The 26,101-nt window shown below is 38.5% G+C and overlaps 1 protein-coding gene across 1 annotated transcript in view; it reads right to left on the bottom strand.

Moving 5' to 3' along the window:
- Window positions 1-1,377: 1,377 nt before the first annotated feature.
- The window catches only part of Cftr (CF transmembrane conductance regulator), a 164,279-nt gene continuing 139,555 nt past the window's right edge, over window positions 1,378-26,101 (bottom strand). The window contains exons 24-27 of the mRNA XM_074064486.1: window positions 12,270-12,359; window positions 4,981-5,153; window positions 4,280-4,385; window positions 1,378-3,015 (exon numbers count right to left, since the gene is read on the bottom strand). Coding sequence (XP_073920587.1) covers window positions 2,815-3,015; window positions 4,280-4,385; window positions 4,981-5,153; window positions 12,270-12,359 — 570 coding nt within the window. The 3' untranslated portion in view covers window positions 1,378-2,814. The remainder of the gene's footprint in view (window positions 3,016-4,279; window positions 4,386-4,980; window positions 5,154-12,269; window positions 12,360-26,101) is intronic.

A 26,101-nucleotide genomic window follows, 5' to 3' on the forward strand; every position in this document is an offset into this window, starting at 1 on the left:
TTATAATAAACCCTCTTATACTATTAATGCATGCTAATAAAAGATAGTTTTAAAAGAGAATTGTTCATTATTAGTGGGAATTCAAAACGGTACAGCCACTTTAAAAAACAGTTTAGGACTGGGCATGCTTGGGGGAAAAAGTTAGCAAGACTCCCCATCTCAACCAATAAGCTGAGTCTGATAGTACACATCCACAATCCCAGTTATACAGGAAGCATAAATAAGAAGATCACGATCCAGGCAGGCTGGGACTATAACACAAGACACTATCTTCAAACAACTAAAGCAAAAAGGGCTAGTTTGTGGCTCAAGTGGTACAGAACTTGTTTAGCAAGCACGTGGCCCTGGGTTCAAATCCTGATACTGCAAAAGCAAAACAAAAACAACTCAATTTCTTACAAAGCTACATATTTTTACTTTATGATCTAGTAATTATGCTCCTTATTTACTCAAAGAAGCTGAAACTTATATTTACACAAAAACCTACACACTCATTTTCAGCTTTATTCAAATCATCAGAATGATTAAGAGTGAGCCAAGATGTCTTTCAGTAGATGAATGGATAAACTCTGGTACATCCAAACAATGGAATATTATTCAGTAGCAAAAATAAATGAGCTTTGGAGTCATGAAACAATATGGAGGAATATTAAATGCATATTATTAAGTGAACAAAGTCAGTCACATACTGCTTGATTCCATCTTGATGACACTCTAGAAAGACAAAGCTATTAAAATATAGTAAGAACAGCAGTTTCCAGGAGTTCTGCAGGAGGGAGGGAGGGAGGGATGAAAGCAAGGACTTGGAATTTTTAGGGCAGTGAAACTACTCTGCATAATGCTATGCATTTTATTTTACATTTGTTAAAACTCAAAAAGAGCCCCCCCACCACCAAGAACGAACCCTAATGGAAATCACTATCTTCAGGTGCTATTGTTATGTCAATGTAGACTCATTGACGGCAAAGTGTAACACACGGGTATGGGATGTATTGCTAGTTCTGTAAATCTTTTGTGTTCTACAAGCCTCCATTTTTTAAGCAAAAATAACTTCAAAGTGTCCTATATCACAAAAGCAGGAACTTGTAGGGGTAGCTGTACACTCATGCTCGCTCGTGGAAGCACTGTGCACCATATTCAAAGAGTGGAAGCAGCCCAAGTGTCCATTTCCAAGTGAATGAATAAATGTGATATACACATTCAAGAAATACTACTCAGTCTTAAAAGGGAAGAAAACTCTGACCAATGAGATAACATGGTTGAGCATTGATGATTTCATGCTAAATTAAATAAGGCAAGCACAAAATGACTAAAATCATATGATTACGCTCTTATGAGGCACTTAGAGTTGTCAAAATAACAGTCATAGAAGGCAGAAGCATGGTTTTATTTTGTTGACACATAATATTTTCTTACAGTAATAAATATAATGCAATCTCCTTAAGGGTTAGTTTGAAGTTGGGAAGTCGGAGTGCCCTTGATAGGAGTAGGCAGGCTTTTAGCGCCATCTTCTTCACAACTGCATCCAAGAGGAAAGAGGCCATGTGCTGGCTGGGAACCACACAGAAGTGCAACGCCTGCACCCCAGGTGTCTCTCCTAAATCACACCGGTGAATCATGGCTCCTGGCCCACGTCAACCTACCGCTCCCATCTTAACACAATATATCATAAAAATAGCTAGTGCCAAAAAGTCAACATTTCAAATATAAAAATTCTTTCATACAAATATAATTCATGATATAATCATCCTTAAATGGAAATAGTATTAAAATAAATATTTTCTAGAGAAAATTTCATTTGTATTACAAAATTATAAAACAGAAGCATATAAAACTAATCTATGATTGAATCTTCAGGTGTCTCCCATTCTCTCCCCCACTCTGTGTAGAAAATGTGAAAGTCTGAAAATGCATTACCATTGCCCTGTACATCACAGTGCTCAGACTTCCTGCGCATCTGCCCACGGTGTCCATGGCCTATCTTCTTCCTATGCAGCCTGTAGCTGGAGCTTTTCTAGACTTCTCCAGTTCAGAGGTCTTATGAGCTTGTTGCTTTGTGGGGAGAAAAGGCATGTCAATGTATGCCTTGAGGGAGCTCTCCCATCCAGTACTTGGCACAGTTAACAGCCCGTTTCCCAGGTCAGGGATGTAGTTCGATTATCTGAATCTTTGTATGTTTGATAGAACTGGCTGGTACTGACCTTGATTTCCAAAGTCTGGAAGTTCTTTCCTGACCGATCACTAGAGGTTGAAAGGGGCATATTTTAATCAGCTGCCTGATAACTCCCCACCGTATCCAAATATTTGCTTAGAAATAAGACAGCCAGAATACTTGGCAAACAATATAATTGTGTGTCTAAATATCTCAGGGAGAGGAGAGAAAAGGGGATAGAAAAAATAGTCATTCAAGTTTCCAGTTATCATTACTTAATCGTATCTCTAAATGGTATGATCTCATTTCTTCAAAAATACAAATTAATCAGTTTCACTAAACAATAAGCTGAACAACTAAACTGGTTGACCCAGCTGCCTTTCCACTCTTACCAAATGGCAAGTGTTTTTAAGAACAGCCAGCTTGCAAAACCCAAGTGGTAAATCTTCAAGGATTTGAAGTACCTTTCACACAATTAGACCATTGCCAGGAAGCCAGTTACCCAGACCCATAAGAATGTCCTTGATTCCTTTTACCAAAATGTTTCCTTCTTTTTTTTTTTTTTAAAGCATCTTTCATGCTTGTTTTCTAAAGGCACAGGCAACCAAATCTCTCCTTCAATTCTGTGAACAGATGTCCCAGGCAATCATTTGCTCTGTTCTTTAGAGACGGGTGTCTTGGACCTCTTCTTCTGTCTCCTCCTTCAGAGCAGCAATTTGGGATCGAGACTTGTGCTTGCTGGAGTTGCGGTGTGGGAAGAGCTTTACCCTGTCAGAGGAGCTGATGGCCTGTCGGAAGAGGCTCTTCTCATTCAGCAGTTTCTGGATGGAATCGTACTGTCGCACTTTGTTCTCTTCTATGACCTAAGGAAGGGGTCACTAGTTAGATCTCAGACAGATAGCAGGTCAGACAGAGAAGGAACAGAAACTGGCATAGGCTCAAAGGAAAATAAGAGCCAAAAGAAAACAGCATACAGAACTTTGCATTTTCCACAATACTTCATATGTTGTTACAGCCTCTTGCTTTAAGAGATTCTACTATCCATGAAATTAGCTGTAATTTTCTTGGCAGTACTGGGGTTGGAACTCAGAGCCTTGCGCTTGCTAGGAAGGTTCTCTACCACGTGAGCCCCTCCACCAGTCTAGCTGTAATTTTCTATGCAGCAAATGGAATTTTTCCTAGCATACTACTAGGAAGTGCACTTCTTCAAAGAACTTTAGAAGAACCGAAAGTCCTTCGAGAACAACTCAAAAACAAGGTAAGTCCAAAGCACCACCAAGCCTTGAACTTCTCCAACACTGGATCTGCAGCTTAGCAATTCCAAAGTGGCCAGATGTGCCTGAGTCTAATTGCCTGCATTGCGTGTTAAAGTTGAGCCAACCCAAGGCCAGTGGGCAGAGGACCTTACACAACTCCCTGGAACTTGTCTGTGGCAAGGCAAGAGGTGATGAGTCTGCTCCCTAATTTGTCACTTCGAGCTTGTTAATAAAAATGGTAATAAGAATCCTTCACAAAGGAAAGCATTTATCTCCAGGATGGTCAAAAACCTACACCGAAATGGCATGGGGTATTATCCTCAGAACTTCCTTGGCAATAAACCAGAGAGAGAGAATGCATAAATATCACCTGAAGGAACCTGTGACTCTTTCGATAGCACAGTGAGAAGACGACTGACAGATGACTAACCTGAGCCCAAACAGCAGCTCAGTAATAAAATAAGCCTCTCAATTACACATTAAAACCATAAATAGGATTGTAAGACAACCAGCCTCACCTGTACCCAACCAGGGAGAGTTAGTTATTGAATGAAACAGAAGGACTTTTTATTTTTTAATAGCAGGGTATTTTTGTGACTTGGTCCCCAAATAAATCCTCAAAAAGCATAGATATCTAATTCACAATGTCTCTGTTAGTGCTGCTATTTAAAGTGCACTGTCAACCTCCTCTAACAGCACAAATCAAAGCAAAACCCTGTGCAGCTATTTTGAGTAAAGCTGGGTGGTTTTGTGATACATGTTTCAAGTAAGAACCTGTATATTGCTGCAATTTGCAGTAATTATCACGTGGGAGATTGTTATCAAGAATTATAAGGGAAATGAAATTGTAAGTAAATGTATAAAGACTCACCAAAAATCGTTGACATTCTAACATTGCTTCTATCCTGTGTTCACAGAGGATTACTGTGCAATCAGCGAATGCTTGTTTTATAGTTCTTCTAATTATTTGGTATGTTCTAAAAAAGAAAGAAAATTCCACATATAACATTATCACAGAAAATAGATGGTCTGCACTTATTTTTGACAACATGCTTAATGTTTTATCAATTTAGTTCTTTATGTCTTTCTTAAAATACTTTTTAACATAACATTGATAAAGAGTTAGCCATAATCAGCTTTCCAACCATGAAGTAGACACTAAGTTTTCATAAATAAATAGGACAAATATTTCAAAGAAAATTTCATGAATAAGTATGTTTTTCATTATGCAGTATTAATAGCAGTTCTTGATTGTGTGCTATAAGTATATTTATGGTATAAAAAGAATATAAGGATCAGAGTGTGCCCATATAACTAAATAGTTCATTATGTGAAAGGGCTTGTGTGAAATTTTAAAGTACATTAAGAAGAGAACACAGGGCTCTTAAGCAAGGAAATAAGTATTTTTGCTCATATCAAATAGTGACTTTTCCACTGGGCAATTACGTAGTACCTGAGGACTCTCCCTCTACTTGAAGACATGACAGCCTAATGGGAATTCATGTCAATATGAAGTAGAATTCAAAGAGTCTACTCTCTCTGCCATTACCTAACAGGGTTCTTGAAACTCACATGGGATCCAGATGAGCACTGGGCTCATCAAGCAGTAAGATCTTTGCCTTACTGAGAACAGATCTGGCCAAGCACATCAACTGCTTGTGGCCATGGCTCAGTACATAACCCCCATCCACAAGGACAAAGTCAAGCTTCCCGGGAAACTGCTCTATCACAGATCTGAGTCCAACCTGCAGAAGAGAAAGGGAAACACCGGCTTAGAAAGGGTACTTGAGCTACTTCAGGGCTGATATCATTCAAGAGGTTGACAATCCAAAAATATACATAAGAGTTCAGACAGCTTAAATTTCATATCAGCCTCTGCCCACAACTCCCACTACCTGAGTTGATTGAGCAAAAGACTGTTCATAATCTTGACAGCTCTCAAGGATCAGTCAAGAACCCATTTCAGGTTTGTACTTCATTCATTCAGGAAACTTTCAGTGTCAGGCACCCCAATAGGCAGTGAGGAAATGATACATGATAGTTGGCACCTGAAGGCTCCAGAATGCAGGTTAGAAAAGGTAATATGTGCAGAGATCAGTCATTCATGCGATCATGACATCCTATGTGAATGGTAAAGGGTAGCAGGGACTGACATGACATGATATGCCACCTTCCATCTCTACTCTGTCAATAACAGGAGATGAGAGATATCATGAAAGAATCATCTGGGGAGGTTTTTGAAATTACTTATCTCTTTAATTCATAAAAACTGATCATCAGGTATTTAAAAATATTTTAATGAAGTAAAAAAAAACCCTGGAGTTAAAATAGTGGTATATGACAAGGAGATTTAAAGGCTTTTAGACATTGGAATAGAATATGAGGGTTAGGCTAGAGTCAATGGCTTATTTTTTTTGAAGCTAGAAAACAAAAAAAATCCTTGAAAAAATATAAGATGTAGAAACCCATTAAATCAAAATAAGACAAAAATTATTGAAGTCATGGTCCTTATCATTTATTCAAATAAATGTTCATTCAATGTTTCTTCAAATGCCAAGAACTATAAAGGCCCAAGAGATACATATAGGATTGTCTCCTGCCCTTAGAGAGTCTGGATTTAGTCTGGGGGGGTAAGGTATGTTCCCATGTAACTTTAATAGAGGCAGAACTGGATAAAGGCCTTAACAGAGAATCTCATGATTTCAGAGGTGAGTTTAGATGTGCTTTACATCACTATTTAGTTAGCAAAAATTGTGTGCTCATGTGTATACTGCAATGACTGGTTTCTCATCAAGACAATCTCATTTGGTGAGAATTCATTAAAGTTTGGAAAGATTTTCTGAAATGAGAGAATACGTAAGCACATTAGACAAGGGGCATTATACTCTGATGTATCCCCAAAAGACTCAAGCATAAAACCACTTTGAGATACGAGTAGCTGAGGATGGATAGAAGGCATTAGGAAAAGAGTTAGTGGACCTGTGTTCTTTCTGTCTTCAACTTCTAGCTTTTTATTTTATCAGCCTGTGACTTTGCTGTGGTTTCTCTCTTTTTAAAACAAAAACAAAATCCCTCACTTCCAGGTTCTCTTTCAGCTATCCTTCAATATCTACCCACTTTGGCATCCAGAAATCTCAAAAACTTAGTGTGTATTTGTTGTCTTGGACCACAGAACATTTTTCCTTCTTAAAACATTTATTCCTTGGCTTATGAGAAATTGAACACTCTATGGTCATTTCTTCTTATTACTGCATGTGGGAAACTCTCCCTCTTCCTGTCCTTTGAATATTAATCTTCACCCCAACTTTCTCAACTCCTGTCTGAGAGTTCACTCATTTTCAGGATATCAATTATTATCTATAAACTAATGATTTTAAAAAAACCTATCTCCAGCCATGGCCTTCTGAACTCCTCTTTGCCAATTCTATCACAGTGACCTCAGATTAAGTGATCAGTACCTCTTAAGCATCATATTCCAAGTATCAATCAGTCAGAATGTCAACCCACCATGCAAACACTCCAGAGATCTCACTAAAATGAAGGCTTGAGTATAATTTCTGTTTTACCAGTTCTCATTCTGGTAAAAAATAAAATATAAATGCTCTCACATGGCATCTAAGGCATTTGACCACCCACCACTAATTTACCCAGTAACACAAACAACAACTTACATTTCCCTGACATATTCACCTTGACATTCTCAGCCAGGTTTGTACTACTGCTCAGCCTGGAGTATCTTTCTAAATCTCTTGATCATTAGTGTAATCAGGCACTTAGTCATGGTAGGATTTATACAGGTTTCCCTCGTTAGACTATCAACTTCTTGAAGATAAAAATGTACTTTTCAGCTGAGCACATTTGTCAGCCTCAGCACATTCATTCGTTCATTTACTCAGCAAAAATATATTCAACTTCTTGAATGCCGGTAGCCAAACAGAACAGAGGTATGATGAATCACAACTTAAGGATGAATGAATGAGTGCTGGTTTTAGCTCTGCCATTACATAGTGTGATGTAAGACATATCACTTTGCTTGTGAATCTTTTGGACTCTATGAAATCTCCCCAAAATCAAATTATAAAACTAGAAGTCACCAAACACTATTAGATAAGAACTTTATTTCAGATTTATCAGCAGTGTTTAAGGGTTGTTTTCTTTAATTAAATTAATCATCAAGAAAAGTTCTGGTTAAAGAGATCGGGCATGATGCCTGTATCCCCAGCTATGTGTGGGGTAGAGACAAGAGGATCACAGACTTACAGACCAAGATCAGCCTGGGCAAAAGCATGAGACCTTCTCAGACAAACAAAATAAAAGCAAAAGGACTGGGAACGTGACTCAAGTGATGATCACTTGCCTTGTAAGCCCTGAGTTCAATCCCCAATATTGCCAAAGGGGTGGGCAGAAAGAGTTGGGGAGGGAGAGAGGAGAAAAGAAGGAAGAAGGAGGGAGGAGGAGGAGGAAGAGCAAGAGGAGGAGGAAGAAGAAGGTGAAGTTAGAAAAGGAAAGCAAAGCACGGGTTAAAGACAGGAGCTCAAACAAAACTGGCCTTGAATCTGCATTTCTCCACTCATTTACTGATGAAATTAGGAGTGTTACTTAAGTCTCATCACCTCACATGTAAAAAAATGGAAGAAAATTGCCAGGCACCAGTGGGGCATGCCTGTAATCCTAGCTACTTGGGGGCTGAGATCAGGAGCATTGTGGTTTGAGGCCAGCCCCAGCAAATAGTTCATGAGACTCCATTTCCAAAATAACCAGACAAAAATGGACTGGAGGCGTGGCTCATGTGGTAGAGCACCTGCTTTGCAAGTGTGAAGCTGTAAGTTGAAAGCCCAGTCCACCAAAAAAAAAAAAAAAAGGAGGGGAGAAATAATAGCATTAATCTCAGAGTTGCTGTAAGGATTAACTGAGATAATCTGTGGAAAGAGGTATTGTTGGAGCCTGAGAGGAACAGGACATGGCCAAGGACATGGGCTTATTTCCTGAACCACAACCTTAGTGTGACAATCAGGCTTGCAAAGTTTACTCTTCACAAGTAACCTTGGGAAGTAAGATGGCAGGGAGTTTCACATAACTATTAAGTTAAATCATAGCCATAGTAACAGGGTTAAGATTTGGATAAGAATGGAGTATTATTCTAGATTCACACCAATCACACACTAATTTCCTAAGGCCATACTACAAAAACTACTGAGTTACACTTTGCACTTTCCCATGGTAAAGACTGAGCAATGTGTGTTTTTCCCTCCATATGAAACTCTTTACTGTAAGTAAATAATAAGATATTTAAATATATATATATATATCATTGTCAATATTTAAAGAATGGAATTTTAAAAGGGAATGATAGTGAGACTAATCAATCTAGGGGATATTGTGCAACATTTCTCACGTAAAACTCTTCTAGAACCACCTTCACTACAGAAAGGTCAGCATAAGTTAGTAGAACTTTAACAAACTTTTAGAGTACTCATTTCCTGCTAGGTGTTATAATAGGCTTTGGGGACAAAATTGGAAATAAGATAGACAAGCAATTGTTTTGGAAAAGATACACCATTGTTTTTTTTTTTTTAATTACCAACCTGTATGTGCTGATAAGAATAGCTTAAATTTGCCTGTTGATCATGTAGAGTTTATTAAATTCTAGGTACTATGACAGACTTAGGCGTTCAAAGATGAATAACACTAGGTTTATCCTTAAATGAACTTATGGTCCAGATGGGGAGAAAAAATAAGTGGGAAATTTATTGCTCAAGAGATAGGCACAATGGGCAAAGAAAAACAAAAGACTGAAATGGAAATTGCCATAGGCATTATTAATTTAATGATGCTTAACAACAGAATCATAAGTAACAAACACACATACATATATCTATTTCCAATACAATCTTATAAATGGTGTTATCATCAAAAACCATTTTTCAGTAGATTAAAAGCAAATACAAATTTTTATCTCTGATTAAACTAAGATAAATTTAAAATTACTGGCACTGGGCTAGAGGTGGGGCTTAAGTGATAGAGCTCCTGCCTCACAAGTGTGAAGCCTGGAGTTCAAATCCCAGCACCAACAAAAAAATTACTGGAATCTAAACTTTTCTAATTATTTTCATTCCCAATCCAGCATTAAGAGTAAATAAATAAGTAAAAGCAACAACAGTTTGTGAATATAAGGAACTTTATAATAAAAAAAATTCCCAACTTTATGCTGCTGAGCTAATAAACCTCATATACTTCTCATTAAGAAAGAAGAAACTCTATTTTGTAACATACCAAACTAAAAAACGTTGAACAGTCTGTAAAGGACCAGGTATTTTATTCAAAATTTTAGCTTTTACTATTGTTTTACTCTGGAATGTTGTTATAGAGCAAGAGTTTGCTCTTGTGATAAGGACAGAATACATCAGAAAAGTGAATTGTGCTTTAACTGAACAGTCCATTAGTGGGCAATTATAAAAATATATACTCTCGACTCCTTTTGATACTCCTTTTACTTCTTCTACGCAGGCTTCCCAGGAAAAAACTTCAACTTACAAGGCAAATACTTCTGCTGTTCATCCTGCTTCTGAAATAACTTACCTAGCTATCAATGTAAAAGCAAACAATTACCAAAAGGCCTTCATTCTAAAACCAATAGTCAATGGTACTTAGATTACGAATATCACTGAGACAACTTGCTGTGGTGAAACAGCCTAGGAATCAGAAGTCAGAGCTGCAGTTCTGCTCCACATCCACCAGCAATCCCAGTAAAACCTTTTTTTCTCAAACCTCAGTGTCCTCGTTACTAAAATTGAGATGGTAATACTGGCCGAGTATCATTCACAGGCTGTTTTCATGACATGCCACATATCAAGAGAATCCTTTATTTATTCATTCAATCAGTATTTAACTCTCCATGTGTTCAACGCTATTCAAGGCACTAGAAATACCACAGTGAACAGGACATGACCCCTAACCTGAAGGAATTTACAGTCCTGTCAGGAGCATGGACCAGTTATGAAGTAAATCTCCATCCATACTGTAAAGGGGTGAAGATATAGTATTTACCTAGGAAAGGTTCCTTTCTCTAGCTGGAGTATCTAGGTAAGTTTCTGGAAGTAATGTATAAGGACAGTCCTGAATGCTCAGTAGGAATGGCCAGTGACAGGCTAGGAAAGTCTCCAGCATGTGAAAAAGTCCCTGGAGAACAGAGAGCACTAGGTGCTTTACAGAAATTCAGCATTGCTGATGATGGGAAGCACAGGAAAACCAGGAATGAGGTTAGAGAAGTAGACAAAGACCAACATCACAAAAGCCCTCACAGGCCACTAAAGGAGGGCTTAGAAAGATCACCAGAGCTGCAAAGAGGAAGGAGCTGTACTGTTAGGAGCCAACCTGGATTTACACTTTTTGACCCAGTGTCTATCAGATGTAGAGTTTCACACACCCCAAAATATTCCTGCTTGCATAAATTTTGTGATCAATTTAAAGCCTAAGCCTTATGCCTTTTATCCCAAATCCCTTTTTCTACTCTAGGCTATTGGTTAGCTACTGCTTGTGCTACTTTTGGGCCTTTTCAACAAAAACTTACCACTCCTACTCAAAGCACACACATTAAAGTTAGGACGGCATCATCATCTTTGCTTAAATTGTTGAAAAGGAGATCAATTGAAAAATACCGACCAATAAAAATCTAGGCATGTAAACATTTGTATTATATTGGCATTTAAAGTTTTAACCACATATTTTAAAATTTTAGATTATTTTATGATCTTCCTTTTCTACAAATTTTATTGTAGCTGGGCAATACTTGCAGACTTTATAAAGTCTAATGTCTTCCTACCCAAGTTCTTTCCCATCACACTGTGTTCCTATAGTTCACTCTGTGAAATCACATCAAAGATCTTAAAATGTGTCACTTGCAATTTAGTTAATGTTTTCTTTAAAATGTCTGCGTTTATTAGGTAATAAGGAAACTTTGATAATGACAACGGTTAACTTAAGTGCATTTTATTAGGGGCATGTTAAGGTTGGGCAATCAATGGGTAAGTGTTTAGCGCTCACAGACATTTCAAAGCTCCTGGCAAGGTCTACTCTGGAGGGAGACAGAAAAGACGAAGAACATTTGGGATAAACAGTAATTGGGCTACAAAGAGCACAAATGTCGGTAATAGAGGAATTTACAAAATCTACAGCCCAAAGTCTCATGTATCTGATTTAGGTGAGACTTTAGGCTTCAGATTTTTTAAATGATGCTGGAATGAGTTAAGACTTTTGGGACTATTGAGATGGAATACGTTATTTTGCATGTGAGAAGGACATGGATTTGGGGGGCTAGGGATATAGTGCTAGGTCTAAATGATTGTGTCCTTTGAAGACCTGCATGTTGAAATCCTAACCCCCAAGGTAATGGTATTAGAAGTTAAGAGGTTTGGAAGATAATTAGGTCATGATGACTGAGCTGTCATGAATGGGATTAGTGTTATAAAAGAGACCCCAGAGAGTTCATGCACCACTTAAATCACAGGAAGATCCAGAGAGAAGGCATCATCTTTGAATGGTGGGAAGCAGGCCCTTACCAGACATCAAATAGTATCAGCTGGCACCTTGATCTTACATTTCCCAGCCTCCCAAACTATAAGAAATACATTTCTGTTGCTTATAAGCCACCCAGTCTTTGGTATTTTGTTATAGTAGTCTTAATGGACTAAGATAGGGCCTGTGTCCAAGGAAGAGAGTGGGTCTAATACAGGATGGTTCTGGTAGATTAGTGTTCTCCACTTAAAAGTTATGTGTGCTCACACACACTCAAAAGTAAGAGAAATTCTCTAAGCTATGACAACTGCTCTTGAGTGTAAATTATTTCACCTCATCATCCTTACCTCATCTGCAACGTTCCATATTTCTTGATCACTCCATTGTTCATATGGATCCAAGTTTTTTCTAAATGTTCCAGAAAAGATAAATACTTTCTGTAACAACAAAGAAAAGAAGCATGAATAACCTAAAAACCTTTTTTCCTTATTTTATTTTGAAATATTTTAAGCAAAAAAAAAAATTAAAACAATTTAACAAACACTCAGGAACTTACCATCCAGTTCTCTTAAATTTCAATATTTTATTGTTTGCTTTGTCAGTTTAAAAAAAAAAAACCACATGTGACGTCCCCCTGTGAACGTTTTTCTAATCCCAATGTCCTTAAGAACAAAGAAATTGAGATCGTTGTAAGTTGTGGGAAATTTTTTTTTTATTCCTAGAAATATTCCTCACTATAAGCTAATATTAAATGGACAATTAAAAAACACAGTAAGCTTATGAGTTATAATTAACATGTCAGAGTAAATTCCTATTTTGTTAATGCATTTTCTTTGGATTGCTTTGATGAGCCTAGGATTGTGGCAGGAAGGCAAAGAGGGGGAAGGGAGATAATGAGAGACAATGAGAGAGATAATGAGTGCAACAGTGAAACAAAAAAAAAAAAATCAGATTTGAGAAATATCAAGTAGCACCTGGGGTGAAACCAGAGAAGGCTCACCTCACCCTACAGGTTAAAATAGCCAATGAAATAACATCTGACCATGTATGGTACAAGCTGTACCCCGCATTTCTGTAACCTGCTCTAAATGGTATATAAGGAAAGCCCCCTTTGTTCTCCGGGCTCAGCCTTTGGATTTGAGTCTGCTGAGTCTCTGCTGGTCTGCTTAATAAACTTGCTTCCTGAAAGCTTTGGTCCCCAGTCTCTCTGTCTGAGCCCATCTTACATTTCTGGGGGCTGGTATTGGATTCGGAGGGCGGTGTTTTCACCTCCTTGTCACTGGTTCACCTTCCTTGGCCCACTGGCATGGCTGTCCCTGCTAGGCACCACCAGACTGTGGATCCAAGGTGAGAGAGCCTCTCTCCCAAACAAGGAGGTGAGCTTCAGTCTCACAAAGGAACCCAGAAAGGCTTGGGAACCAACTTGGGAGCCCCACTTCTCAGACTGGTAAGAACCCAGGTTCAAATTCAGGCCTGCTTCAGGAGGCAGACTCCTGATCAACTCCCAGCAGAGACACCTTTTGTGTTGAAACCGTGTCTTTCGGGTTCAGGGAATGGGATGGAAATATTGTTATGTGTGAGAGTGTGTGAAAGTGTGAGCCTGCTATGAAGTGAATCCAGAGTTTTAATCCATGGGTCCATGATGAACTCACATGATTCAGGGTGAGCCCTAACAAGACCTCTGATCTGGGGTTTACAAAGACTCACTACGGCTAAGAGACATCTAAGACCCCATGAGGGGAACAGCTGGAGACAGATGAAGTGAGTGGTGTTATTTGTTTTCCCCTGTGTGTCAGAGAAGAGGACCCCTTATCTCCTCTCCAAAACCCTCAACCCTTCCATTTCTGTCTGTCTTGGCATCTGGGAATGGGAAGAATGGGAGGAGGACATAGTAAAAATACCCCCTTAGAGTGCATGCTTAAGAACTTTAAAAAGGAATTTAATGGAATTACAGAATCAAGTTGACTCCTGGCAAACTTAGGACCTTCTGTTAAATAACCGCTCTGCTTTTGGTGTAGGATGGCCCTCAGAAGGGTCATTAGATAAGGTCATAGTCAATAGAGTTTCTAAGGTGGTTGTAGGGGATCCTGGACACCCAGATCAGTTTCCTTATATTGACTGATAGCAGGATGCAGACCTCAGTTGGCCCATGTGGCTAAAGCCCCACCTAGAGGAAGCATGTAGGTTCATGGTAGCCAGGGTGGCAGCAGCTTCCAAGTGCAGGGAAAAATGTAAAAAGCCAGAGAAACCCATATTAACCAGGGACCCCGAGAACTCTGCTTCCTTTTGTGCCACTGTACCCCCTCCCTCACAGAAAAGTCTCAGGCTCTGATTGATCTAATTCAGTCCATCATCCAAGCTCATAAGCCCACCTAGACAGCTTCTTCTGACTCTAAATACAATCTTGGAAAGCATGAAGTAAAGCACGAGTTCCTCCACCTTCCTGATTGCCCTGTGGCCTTGATAGTCAGAGATTTGTTATGCAAACTAAGGGCACAGATAACTTTTAATTCTGATGGCACAGCAGCCTTAAAGCTGAGGAACTGAAGCCAAGATTCTAACTCTCATAGTTGCACAGGAGGAGGAATGATGACACTATACCTCTAAGAAAGAAATTCCTGAGATGCCTGAGCTTCCCTTTAAGATTCCAGGAGTATGGGTCAAGGACAACCTCCCTTGCACCCCTACCGCATGGCTTGGAACATACTTCCAGTGGTGGTAAAATTGAAGCCGGGAGCCATTTCTGTTAGCCAGAGGCAATACTACATTCCTTGAAAGGTCCAAATTGAGATTCAAAAACATCTTGACAGACTACCTCCATGCAGTCATCTCAACTACTGTTACTTTACACCCTGTGGTCCAAAACCCATACATGCTTTTGGGCCTTATCTCAGCTGAGCAAAGTTTTTTGTCTGCCTGGACCTTAAGGACACATTTTTCTGCATCTGCCTGACCTCACAGAGCCAGCCCATCTTTGCCTTCCAATGGGAAAGTCCTAGTACCGGAGAGAAGGGACAATTGACTTGGACTTGGTTGCCACAAGGTTTCAAAAACTCTTCCATTATCTTTGGGACTGCCTTGGCATCCCACCTAAAGGCTTTCTTGGCCAATCAGCATGGTTGCACAATCTTCCAGTATATAGATGACCAACTCAGGAGGATTGTATGGAAGGAACTCGCCTCTTCTCTCTTTTGTGGAAGACAGGATGTATGTCTTCCCGAATGAAAGCCCAGATTTGCCAGGATATTGTCAAATACCTCAGGTTTTACCTGTCACAAGGACAACATAGACTGGGCCCTGAGAGGAAACAGGCCGTCTGTTCCATTCCAGCCCCCAAGACCCATCAACAGATTAGAGAATTTCTAGGGGCTGCAGGTTTCCGCTGGATCTGGTCCCCCAATTACTCCTTCTTGGCAAAAGCCCTTTATGAAGCCACAAAGGGAGGAAAACAGAATCCTATGGTATGGGGAGAGGAGCAAAAAAAGTCCTTAAAGAAATTAAGAGGACACTCACAAATGCCCCTGCAGTGGACCTGCCAGATGTGATAAAGCCCTTTTTCCTACATGTACATGAGAGACTGGAGACAGCTGTGGGAGTCAAGTGGCATATTTATCAAAGCAACTTGATGCAGTTCTCTGAGGCTGGCTGCCTTGCCTGCGCACCCTGGCGGCCATTGCTGTCTTGGTGGCTGAAGCAGACAAACTTACTTTGGGACAAGAACTCACAGTCCCAGTTCCCTACTCTGTTTTAAAGTATGGACAAGAAATTTTGGGAATTGCTAGAAGCTGTATGGACCCCTAAGTGAGTAGCATTTATGCACTGCTGAGGGCACCAGAAGGGGGAGAAAACAGCTGTTTTTTTAAACCAAAAAGCTGATAGGGAAGCCAAGCAAGCAGCCCTCACAGGAGGACCAACCTCAGCCTCATTGACAGCTGCCTTGTTCCTGTGCCCCTTATCTGAATGGGACCCACAGCATACTTCACAAGAACAGGCTTGGTTTGTGAATGAAGAAGGAAATTTCCTGCCAGACAGATGGTGAAAATTTGCAATGGTCGTGTTACAATTCCAGACTCACTGGCTCCCATATTTGTCAAGCAGTTCCATGAAGGAACTCACTCAGAATGGACAGCTCTCAAGACCACCTTGGCCTAGCAATTTATGTTCCCAAGCTCTCCAGCATATGTAAGAGGTACAGTCTGTGTGCCAAAAACAATCCCTGACAAGGGCCAAGAGCACCACCCTAGGTACAAAGTGTTGAAGGAACTCCTTTTGAAAACCTGATTGTGGACTTTACTGAGATGCCACAGGCCAGAGGATGTAAATATTTGCTGGTGTTTGTCTACACCATCTCAGGATGTATGAAAGCCTTCCCTACTTGGACTGAGAAAGCCTGAGAAGTGACCAGGTGCCTGTTAAAGGAAATAATCCCTTGGTTTGGAATACCTGTGTCTATTGGATCAGACTGTAGGCTGGCCTTTGTGGCTGAGGTGGTACAGTTAGAGGCTAAGGGCTTAGGAATAACTTGGCTACACGTGGCCTACCGCTCCCAGAGTTCAAGGAAAGTAGAATGTATGAACAGATTCTAAAATTGCATTGGAAAAACTATGCCAGAAAACCCATCTGCAGTGGGATCGGTTACTGTCCATAGCTTTGCTCAGGATTAGGTCTAGCCTCACCAAGAAGACAGGTCTCCCCTTTTGAAATTCTTTTTGGGCACCCACCCCCTTTAGTCAAGGGCCTGAGAGGGGACCTTAAAGAAATAGGTGACCTCACCCTGAGACAGCAGATGAAGGCCCTTGGGTTGACTCTCTCAAAAATCAATGACTGGATAAGAGAGAGACTCCCCGTTAGCCTGACCACTCCCACACACCCTTATAAACCAGAGGATACTATTTGGGTAAAGAAATGGAATGTTCAACCACTAAAGCCCCCCTGGCAGGAGCACCCCTCCCAGTGGATCAGGGACACTGAGCTGGCAATAGGAGGTGAAATGCTTTAAAATATCTCAGAAGGAAATCACTGTCTCATTGGGAAATCTCTTGTAATAAATAATAATAATAATTAACTTCTTTGGGAATAAGTGAGTTGAAAAAATAATTTTGATGTTAATGCCTAGAATACTTTTTTCTTTCTTTTTGGTTTTATAATTTTTATTTGTTTCTAAACATTTGTATTAGTATATGATAGTTATACAGGGGGGTTCATTGTAACATTTCCATATATACATATACGGTACCCTGGTTTGGCTCATCCCCTCCATTATTCTCCTTCAGTCTTCACTCCCCTTCTCAAAGTGACTTCGACAGGTTTCAGTATTCATGTTCATACAGATATAGAAAGTACCTTAACCATATTCACCATCCTTTATCCTCCACATATTATTATTATCTTCCTCTTAACATGACCTGTTTTACAATCTTGTCCTTCATTGTTTAACTGTCTGGACATTGTTCAGTGAGGTTTTGCCTGGTACTTTCCCTGTAAATATATTGTATTTTAATCAGTCAACCCCTGCTCCCCGCCATTACTCTTCCTTACCCTGTTCCTCCTACCCTGAATTGTTCAACAGTTTTCAGTGCATTTTGTTGTGTCTTATTTTATATAGATGTGATGTATTTTAAATATTATTCACTGTATCATTCTTTTCTTCTTTTCCTCCTCCCTTATGAGTGAATTGAAAAAATGATTTTGATGTTAATGTTTAGAATAATTTTTTCTTTACCTCTTTTTTTATCTTTGGTTGATAATATTTACTAGGGGAAATTGAGAATAAATTTTTCAGCACCTTAGTTTTCATAAATTACCTTAAAGTGAGAAAGATTGCTCAGCACCCATCTGGTCTGAAAAGAACCATACAAGACAAGTTGGCCCAAGATTATGGTGTTTGTATTGCTCAAGCAAAGGGTAATATCCTCAATGCAGCCAAGCTGAAGGAAGGTCACAGTTAGAGACCTTGTATTCCAGGGCACAACATATGGCTTAAAGAGTGGTGGAGGAGGTAGATTCAAGTATGATATATTGTAAGAACTTTTGTAAATGCCACAATATATCCTTACTCAGCACAACAATAAAAAAAAAAAGAAAGGAAAATATTATTGCCAAATATCTCAGGAACTCTCTGGAGAGGGCAACCAGAAGTCTTATGCTGATATTTCTTAACTTGCATTAAAATCACCTTCCTGAAGGGCTCCTACGTTGCTCTACAGAAGTGGACTGAGAAGAATATATGACTCACAGGATCATAAGATATGTGATGGATATTATGTGTATCTACCTCCACATTTCAAAGAAAATGAAATCAATGTACAAAGAAGCTAAAGAGAGTAGACAAAGGGAATTTTTGAGTAATTCTGACCAACTAAAGAGAATAAAACAAAAAGTGACCCTGAGAACTTGAGTCAATTGATTAATTAATCTGCTTTATCTAGTACCTGAAGTTCAAACACTTGCCAATAGAATTTTTCCACTTGCTGTTTTTCTTTTCATATCTTTTTATATTATGGTCCTTTCCATTAAGAGTTTTAGAATTGCTGAGAAGGTCAGAAAATAGCAACTATGAGGCCTAAACAAGTATCAGACAATATATTTAATAATCAGAAAAGTGATCTCCACTAAGAGGCTGGGACACAGACCTCCCCTTTATGGTAGGTTTACCATGGACTATGCTCTGGGGCAGGCTCATTATATGTGTCATCTGCTTCCATCTTCATATCAACCTCATGAAATAAATTGCATTGCTGTACTTGGAAAAGGCAGTTCAGTGACTTTGCAAGTACATGGTAGGAGCAAACTCAGGCATGGTTGTCTCCATACTTGTGCTCCTAATCACTACATCAAAATGCCTCAAATCCTTTGTGTGTCATACCTTCACCAGCACTCTCCACCCAAATCACTCCAGTGATTTAGAGCCAGCAAAGATTAAAGGTTGGGCAGTTTAGCTTTTGGGTACATAAAGATAGTCAAGACTCAGGAGCACATTCTTTACTTGAACACCCTGATTCATCACTCTGGCCACACACTCAGTTCCTGGAAAGATTAATTTCCTCTTTCTATGAAGGATCTGAGTTGAAGGGTTTCATATAGTCAAGGAGACTTATACATTTAGGGGAAGTCCACAATAGAAATGTTAACTTGGGCCAAATAGAATAATGCTGTTATCCTAAAAGACTGCAGGTGAGAGGTCAAAGTTCTCATAGCATCAAAGCAGACATAGTTATTAAAGGCAAAGATTCTATAGTAATTCAGTTCAGGCCAGGTGGGTAGGCATGGCTCTCAATAGGAATCCAGCCTCTTTCATTTCCATATTTTGTCAAATGGAGTAATACTACCTTATTTCTCAAAGCTCTTCCACCACTATGCTGTCCCATTTCAGTATATGGCACCTTCATTTCCTCAGTCGAGGAACTTGAGAGTCACCCATGATTTCCTAGTACACTCAGAGCAAAATACAATATCCTCGAGTTATCCCATGACATTGTATGACGTAACCTCTTCTATTCCTTCTGGCTCATTTAGTGTTCTTCTCTACTCCATTCCCTTTTTACTTCAACCACACTGGCATTTTTCAATTCCTCAGCTTCTTCATGTATTTTATTCTCTTGCCTGAACATCTAATCTTCTACATTTTTCCCATGGCCAATTGTATTGTTCCAGTTCCAAACTAAATTTCATTTCCTCAAGGCATCTTTCTCGATCCTCAAAACCAAATGAGGCTTCCCCAAATATGGTCTCACAATTCCTATATTTTCCTAGCTTTTTGTGAGTGCTAAGATTATATGCACATCTGTATTCTGCTTTTAATGGTCATCTCTCCTATTAGACCATAACTTTGCTGTGTATCCTGTTGTAAGCACAAACTTTGTACATAATAATTAATAGAGCTTAATAAATGTTGCCTGAATGAATGAGTAAACTGATGTTAAGATAAAAAGTACATATAAAAGATCATCAAATAATTCAACATGTTACTTTTCTTCCATTTTGAAGAATAGCTTCTACAAGCTAGTGTCTTGACTCAAGAAGTACTCTTCTCTCTCTATCTCTCTCTCTCTCTCTCTCTCTCTCTCTCTCTCTCTCTCTCTTTCTCTCTCTCTGTGTATGAGGTGTATAGTTGTATTAAAATGTAACCCAAGCACTTACAAGTATTTCAGTCTTTTAATAATACTAACAACCCATTAAAACTTTGATAGCTCTTTATAATTGCCTAAGAAATGGCTTCCCTAACTTCTATTCATAATAGTCTATAGCTTATATAAACTACCAAATGTGTGAATGATATGCATATGCACATACTAATTTTATTTAGAATAGATATATATTCAAAAATTTGAAGGAAAAAAGCTATTAGTTGGAATTAGACAACCAAAAGTTTTAAGTGTGGTAGATTTGTTGCCATTCAGAAGTTCTGTAGGTCTTTTGTGTATAGTCTATCGTATAGCATAAAGTAAACCTAAGTACCCATCAACTTTAAAGAAAAATTCACTGAACAAATTGGTTCAGCTAGAATTCAATCAGACTCTCCATTCCTACATTACAAACAGGATCTGTCACTCTCTTGCTTCCATGGTTGCCAGTAGGTGTTTTAGTACTGTTTTCTAAACTGTTTGAATTTCCACAAACTCATCTCTATAGCTGAAAGATTTTTGGAGATCACTTAAGTCCTTTCCCCCTCATTTATAAATGCAACAGCTAAGTTCCTGAGAAGTTCTATGGTTTGGACACCATGACACAGTCAGATCCATTGTGCACCAAAATATGTCACTGAAACTCACTCACAACGATCCTCTATTACTCTTTTAAGAAACTATTCACTTATAAGAAAGTTAGGGTGTGCAAATATTTGATATTTATTTAACGTCATGTATGGTATAAAGAGCAATTCTTAAGACTCAGGACAGAATAAAGAGATCGCCATTGTTCACCACATGACTAATCGCTTCCCTGAAGCTGACTCCTCAACTCAACTCACTGGAACAGCTGAGCCTACATGGAGTTCTCAGAGTTGGTCATGCATCACTGCAACAGGCACTATGCTTCAGCACTGAACGTCGAATGAAAAAAAAAAAGCAATTTGCCTTTTGTGGTGACTGAATTTAAAATGAATTACATAAGTGGGAGGAATAAATTTCTACCTGTAAACATACAGTGCTGTTTAATTTTGGCTCAGAACTATATTGTGCATAGTTGTACTAATATGTGGCAAAAGGGCCAGGTGTGGTGGTTTGTGCCTATAACCCCAGCATTTAGGAGGCTAAGGCAGGTAGTCTAAGCCTGCTGAGGACACGTAGTAAGTTCAAGGCCTGTCTGGGGTACAGAGTGCCCTGTCTCAAAAAAACCAAAATAACAAAACTGTCCCAAATGCTTATATCGCAAGGGTTGTGATCCCCCTTTTTGATAATGTCTGAACATTTTCTAATAAATCAAAAGCATGCAATAAAAATATGTTCATTGTGAACAATTAAGATCCCCAGATTACATTAGAGAAATGTGTAACAATAAGCACTGCTTTGCCTTTAAGAACAGCCAGAGCAAGGTGAACAAAATAGTTGTCAGTCAAAACTATTAAAGATTTATCACAAATAAAGACTAATTTTATATTAATATACATGTTACAGATTTATATATAAATGATTGCATATAAGAGTCAAGTTATTTGTTATTTAATGCCTAACAACCTTTTTATGTTATAATTTTTTTTGATGACACCTAGGGTTTGAACTTGGCTCTGCACTTGCTAGGTAGGCACTCTACCACCTGGGCCACACTCCCAACCCTTTTTGCCTTAGCTATTTTCCTAATAGGGTTTTGTGTTTATTCCTGAGCCAGTCTTGACCGTGATCCTCCTATTTATGCTTCTCACATAGCTGGAACATAGGCATGCACCACTGTGCCCAACTTTTTATTGGTTGAAATGAGGATCTTGCAAATTTTTTGCCTGGTCTGGCCTGGAGCTACAACCCTCCCAATCTCTACCTCCTGAGTAGCTAGGATTATAGGAGTAAGTCACTGTGCTTGATTACAACTTTTTAGTATACATTTTTTCAGAGATAACATTAAAAATATTTTCCTGATTAGGAAGAGTGTCAAATTTTTAGTCTCAGAAATAGCAAGTTATATTTGTATCCTCACCAGTTATTTTTTCTTCTCCCTTGCATTGAGCACTGAACTCCACTGTCCTTACTTTAGTCCACACTCATACCACATCAGAAGTGGAGAGTTCTGGAATCTTCCCATTTCTCATTCCTCTCTCCAAACACCATCATCCAAACCCTGAGGCTCCAACATCAGGGTTTTGGACTTACCAGGCTCTTCCTCACTTAGGGAGAGTCAGCCCATTCCTCAGTGGACCATGTCAGAACTTGTCCAGGCTTTCCTCTTTTTCATGTGGCCTCCTCTGACCCTTCATCTCCCTGGCTTTTTCCAATTCCCATCTTTGTACATGTTCATAATCCCCCTGCCTGGAACTCCATGCACTCAACCTTTCTAAAACCTACAAACTTCATATCTTTTGGACCCACCAACATTGTCACTTTCTTTGTGAAACTGTCCATACCCATTTGTGTGTTCCTATTGTATATACCCCAAATCTAATATAAAGATAGATGAAATATACCTTACCATCAAAGAGCTATAAATAATAATAACAAACACCACAGCACAGTATATTGTACTTGCTATGTGCCAAGCAGTAGTCTAAGCACTGGACATGTACTTACCTCATTGTACAAATGTACAAAAGTACAATGAAGCGATTACTACCATTATACCCTCTTTATAGCTAAAGAAACTATATTAATTAAATAACTTGACTGAGATGACACAGATTAAAACCCAAATTCTGATAGAACTACAATACCTTGTAAAAGAGAAAGTATTTTGTGAGTCAGCACAAAGCAATGTATATTGAATTCCTCTCATGCAAGTTATTATGTGCTTTTTAGGAGACAGAAGAATTTGTAAGAAAAATCTGTTTAATTTAGCATTTCTGTTATTCTTTTTGTTACTGTGCTTCTATTTTTGCTGATTTTACATTTAAATCTTGTTTCTTTAACTAGAACATTTTCCAAGTATTTACAACCCAGAGTGAAAATTAAACAGACACATGAATTATTCTCACATAAAACATATGAGAGGTGTCAGAGAGATGTACAAACACGGTTCTAGATTCCATGTGGGTATGAATGTGAGAGTGAAGTATATACAGTTGGAGTCAAAATCCCCAAATTCACAAAGTCTTACTTTAAATTAAGCTTTAAGAAAGCTTAATTTTTGTGCCACATATAATGGAGAGAAGTAAAGGAAAAATGAGGAGAAAAGCACAGCAGTGAGAGTAGGAGAAAAGGAAAGGCACCCTGGGGAGGTAGAAATGGTGAAACAGGGCTTGGACTCTGGACACTCCTTCAGAACTACCTACAGCAGTCCTTGGCTAGCCCAGCCCTTGAGCCATGGCTGTGATTAATTACCCACATTTAATTTATCATTTTGGTCATATTCTTTCTTCTTTGATCTCTGATTTATGACAATGAGTGTAATTCTGAGTGTCTCATTAGAAGATTATAGGTTGGATTGGGACCTCGCTGGGACATATTAAGAATGAGTGATGTCTTTATTTTTTATATAACTAAGGAATCTATAATATTTATAATTTTAAGGTAAATAACTATTAAATTGCTAATTGTTGCCTATTAAACTGAATGATAGCTGCTGTATTGTCAGTGTTGTTGTTCATATCCATACCCACATGTTTTTAAAAGGCCCTATCTTATATTCCCCAGAGCAAAGGATGCTCCAAGTCTGTGGTGGGAGTCGCATTTAGTCATGGATTATTTTCAGATTATAAAGTCTTGTTGCAAGAAAAAGCCTAGTCATTTCCTCAGAATAAGCTTGCAGCCTGTCAAATCTGTAACCAAAGCCTTAAAATGTATTTAAAAATTACTTGTATATTTTTTATGAATGAAGAGTTTAACAAGGTCCAACGTTAATGAGCAATTTTAATCTTGGTGTCCAAATTGCCTAAACCAAAGGTACTCTGACTATAAGCCTCACTGCCTTCTCTTACTGATCTCACAATTCATAGGTGAAGTAGAACAAATTAAAGGATGCTATACCTTGCAATGTACACAATAGTCTGTCTACCAGAATGGCATGTTCTCCAAAGTTGCTTTCTACTATAGGAGGGAGGAGAATAGAAAAGAAAAACTGCAAGGACCTGCCAAAATGAAGTGTATTCTGTGATTCCACAGCTAATGTTTCAGGGTCACTATAAAAGAAAGGGAAAGTTTCTCATTGAAAGTCCCTGTTTAAGTGTCTAAAAACCAGTGACCAACTGACCTAGAGTGCTGTAATAGGTTAATGCCAGGAATCTGCAGAACTTGCAAGGCTTGAGAGATAGGAAGAAGAAAAAGATGAAAAAAACAAATAAAAGAAACTTTCCTTGGCTATTTAATTCCCTTTTCCTTCTTTTTTCTTTTAAAAGATCAAACGTCAGGAAAGGAAAAAAAATCCTTTCTTTGAACTTTCTAAGAAAAGTCAGGAAAATAAAGGCATCTCTTAGTTTAGACAACAAGAATACATTAGTAGTTTGTCCTTTTTCTTTCTTGGGCATTTACATAACATTTGAAAGCTGTCACTTTAGAAGAAACTGTACATTCTGTTGAAAAATGAACATCCCTTGTCATACTGAGGGACATTCCCAGAAGCCAGGATCATAATCATACATGTGAGAAGTACAAGCATCACTGAGCATTTCTGATAGAGTCTCTGAAAGTATTTCTTCATTACTTTATATAAAGCTTGAAGTCACACAGGAAAGAAAATGAAATAAAGGCAAGTTTGAAAAACTCATTTCAGAAGAAAGGTAAGATAAAAAATTTCCATAACTTTGGTCCACTGAGTTTTCTTCTAAGTTGTGCATATTTAGTTTCCTAAGCAGAACTCACAAGAAACAAAAACCTCTCTCCCACATAGAAAATAAAGGATTCCCAGAAAAGCTGAAATTAACTTTTAGAGCTTGGCTTTTTCTAATGGACAGATTTGTGTGGGCAACAACAACAAAACCAAAAGCTTCATTGTTGATTAAAAATGGGACTAGTGTTGTTGAATAACAACCCTGTTCTGGCAACAAGATTCCATTCCATGTTCTTCAGCATTTTTATTTTGCCTAATACTATCACCTTGGGATACTTGTATTCCACTGTGTCTTCATCTTTAGATCATATGACAATCTCTTTTTCTTTTTGAAAAGCCAATAGTGTTTCCAAAACTACAACCAGGATTAAACTTCTGGCAACATGACAAAATCTAGACAAATGAATTAAAAAGCATCAGTTTAGCAGTTCCAGTATTTAGGGCCTCATTAGCTTAAAGGAGCAAATGTTTCCACAAAGACAATCTATCAAGAAACTCAAGCTTTTCTCTTGGTCTAGGTTTGTAGTCAGTCTACCTGGAGATGCTCCTGGAATTTTAATTTTGTGTTTAAAGTAGAGTTGTGTTAAAAAGAACCATGTTAGCAGAATGGACTCTGTGCCCAGTAGCACAAAGGGAGGAAAATGATTTATTAAAGCAGTGGGAATACCCATAGAGATAAGAGCAAATGCAAGCAGGAATACAGCAAATGCCTACCAGCTTTGGCAACAGAGAAGACATCTCTTGGTTTTCATTTAGATTATTTTAAACTGGAACTGTTGCTAGTTCCCTCATAAATAAGAGGTTCACTTGTACAAAAATATACATGGTACTGTCAGTGAAGCTAGAGATCCTTTGTTACCCAAAACAAAAAGGGACATTTTATTAAAAAGCTACAAATTAACACATAATTCTTCCTATCAAAAATCATTATATTTTCTATTTCAATTCTACCACCTCATGTTTAAACATTTGTTATTTTCCAAATATCTTTTATATCTTTCAAAGCATTTTCTCAACCAGCTGTGGTTGCTAACTTGGAGCTCAGACTACTGAAGTTGAAAACAAAAAGCAATTGATAAAAACAAAGGCCCTGGACCCCTGCTTCAGACTGTGTTTCTGGGAAACACTATCAAAACCAAGAATATTTTAGAACTATCTGTCACAGAGAATTCCAAACTTCTAGAGATATTTTTGTCCTATGTCATTTTTTCTGGCACTGCAGAAAAAGACAGCAAGGCACAACAAATATATTTTGCAGAGTAATGTAAATGGC

The sequence above is a fragment of the Castor canadensis genome, chromosome 2 (assembly GCF_047511655.1).
Source record: "Castor canadensis chromosome 2, mCasCan1.hap1v2, whole genome shotgun sequence".
NCBI lineage: Eukaryota > Metazoa > Chordata > Mammalia > Rodentia > Castoridae > Castor > Castor canadensis.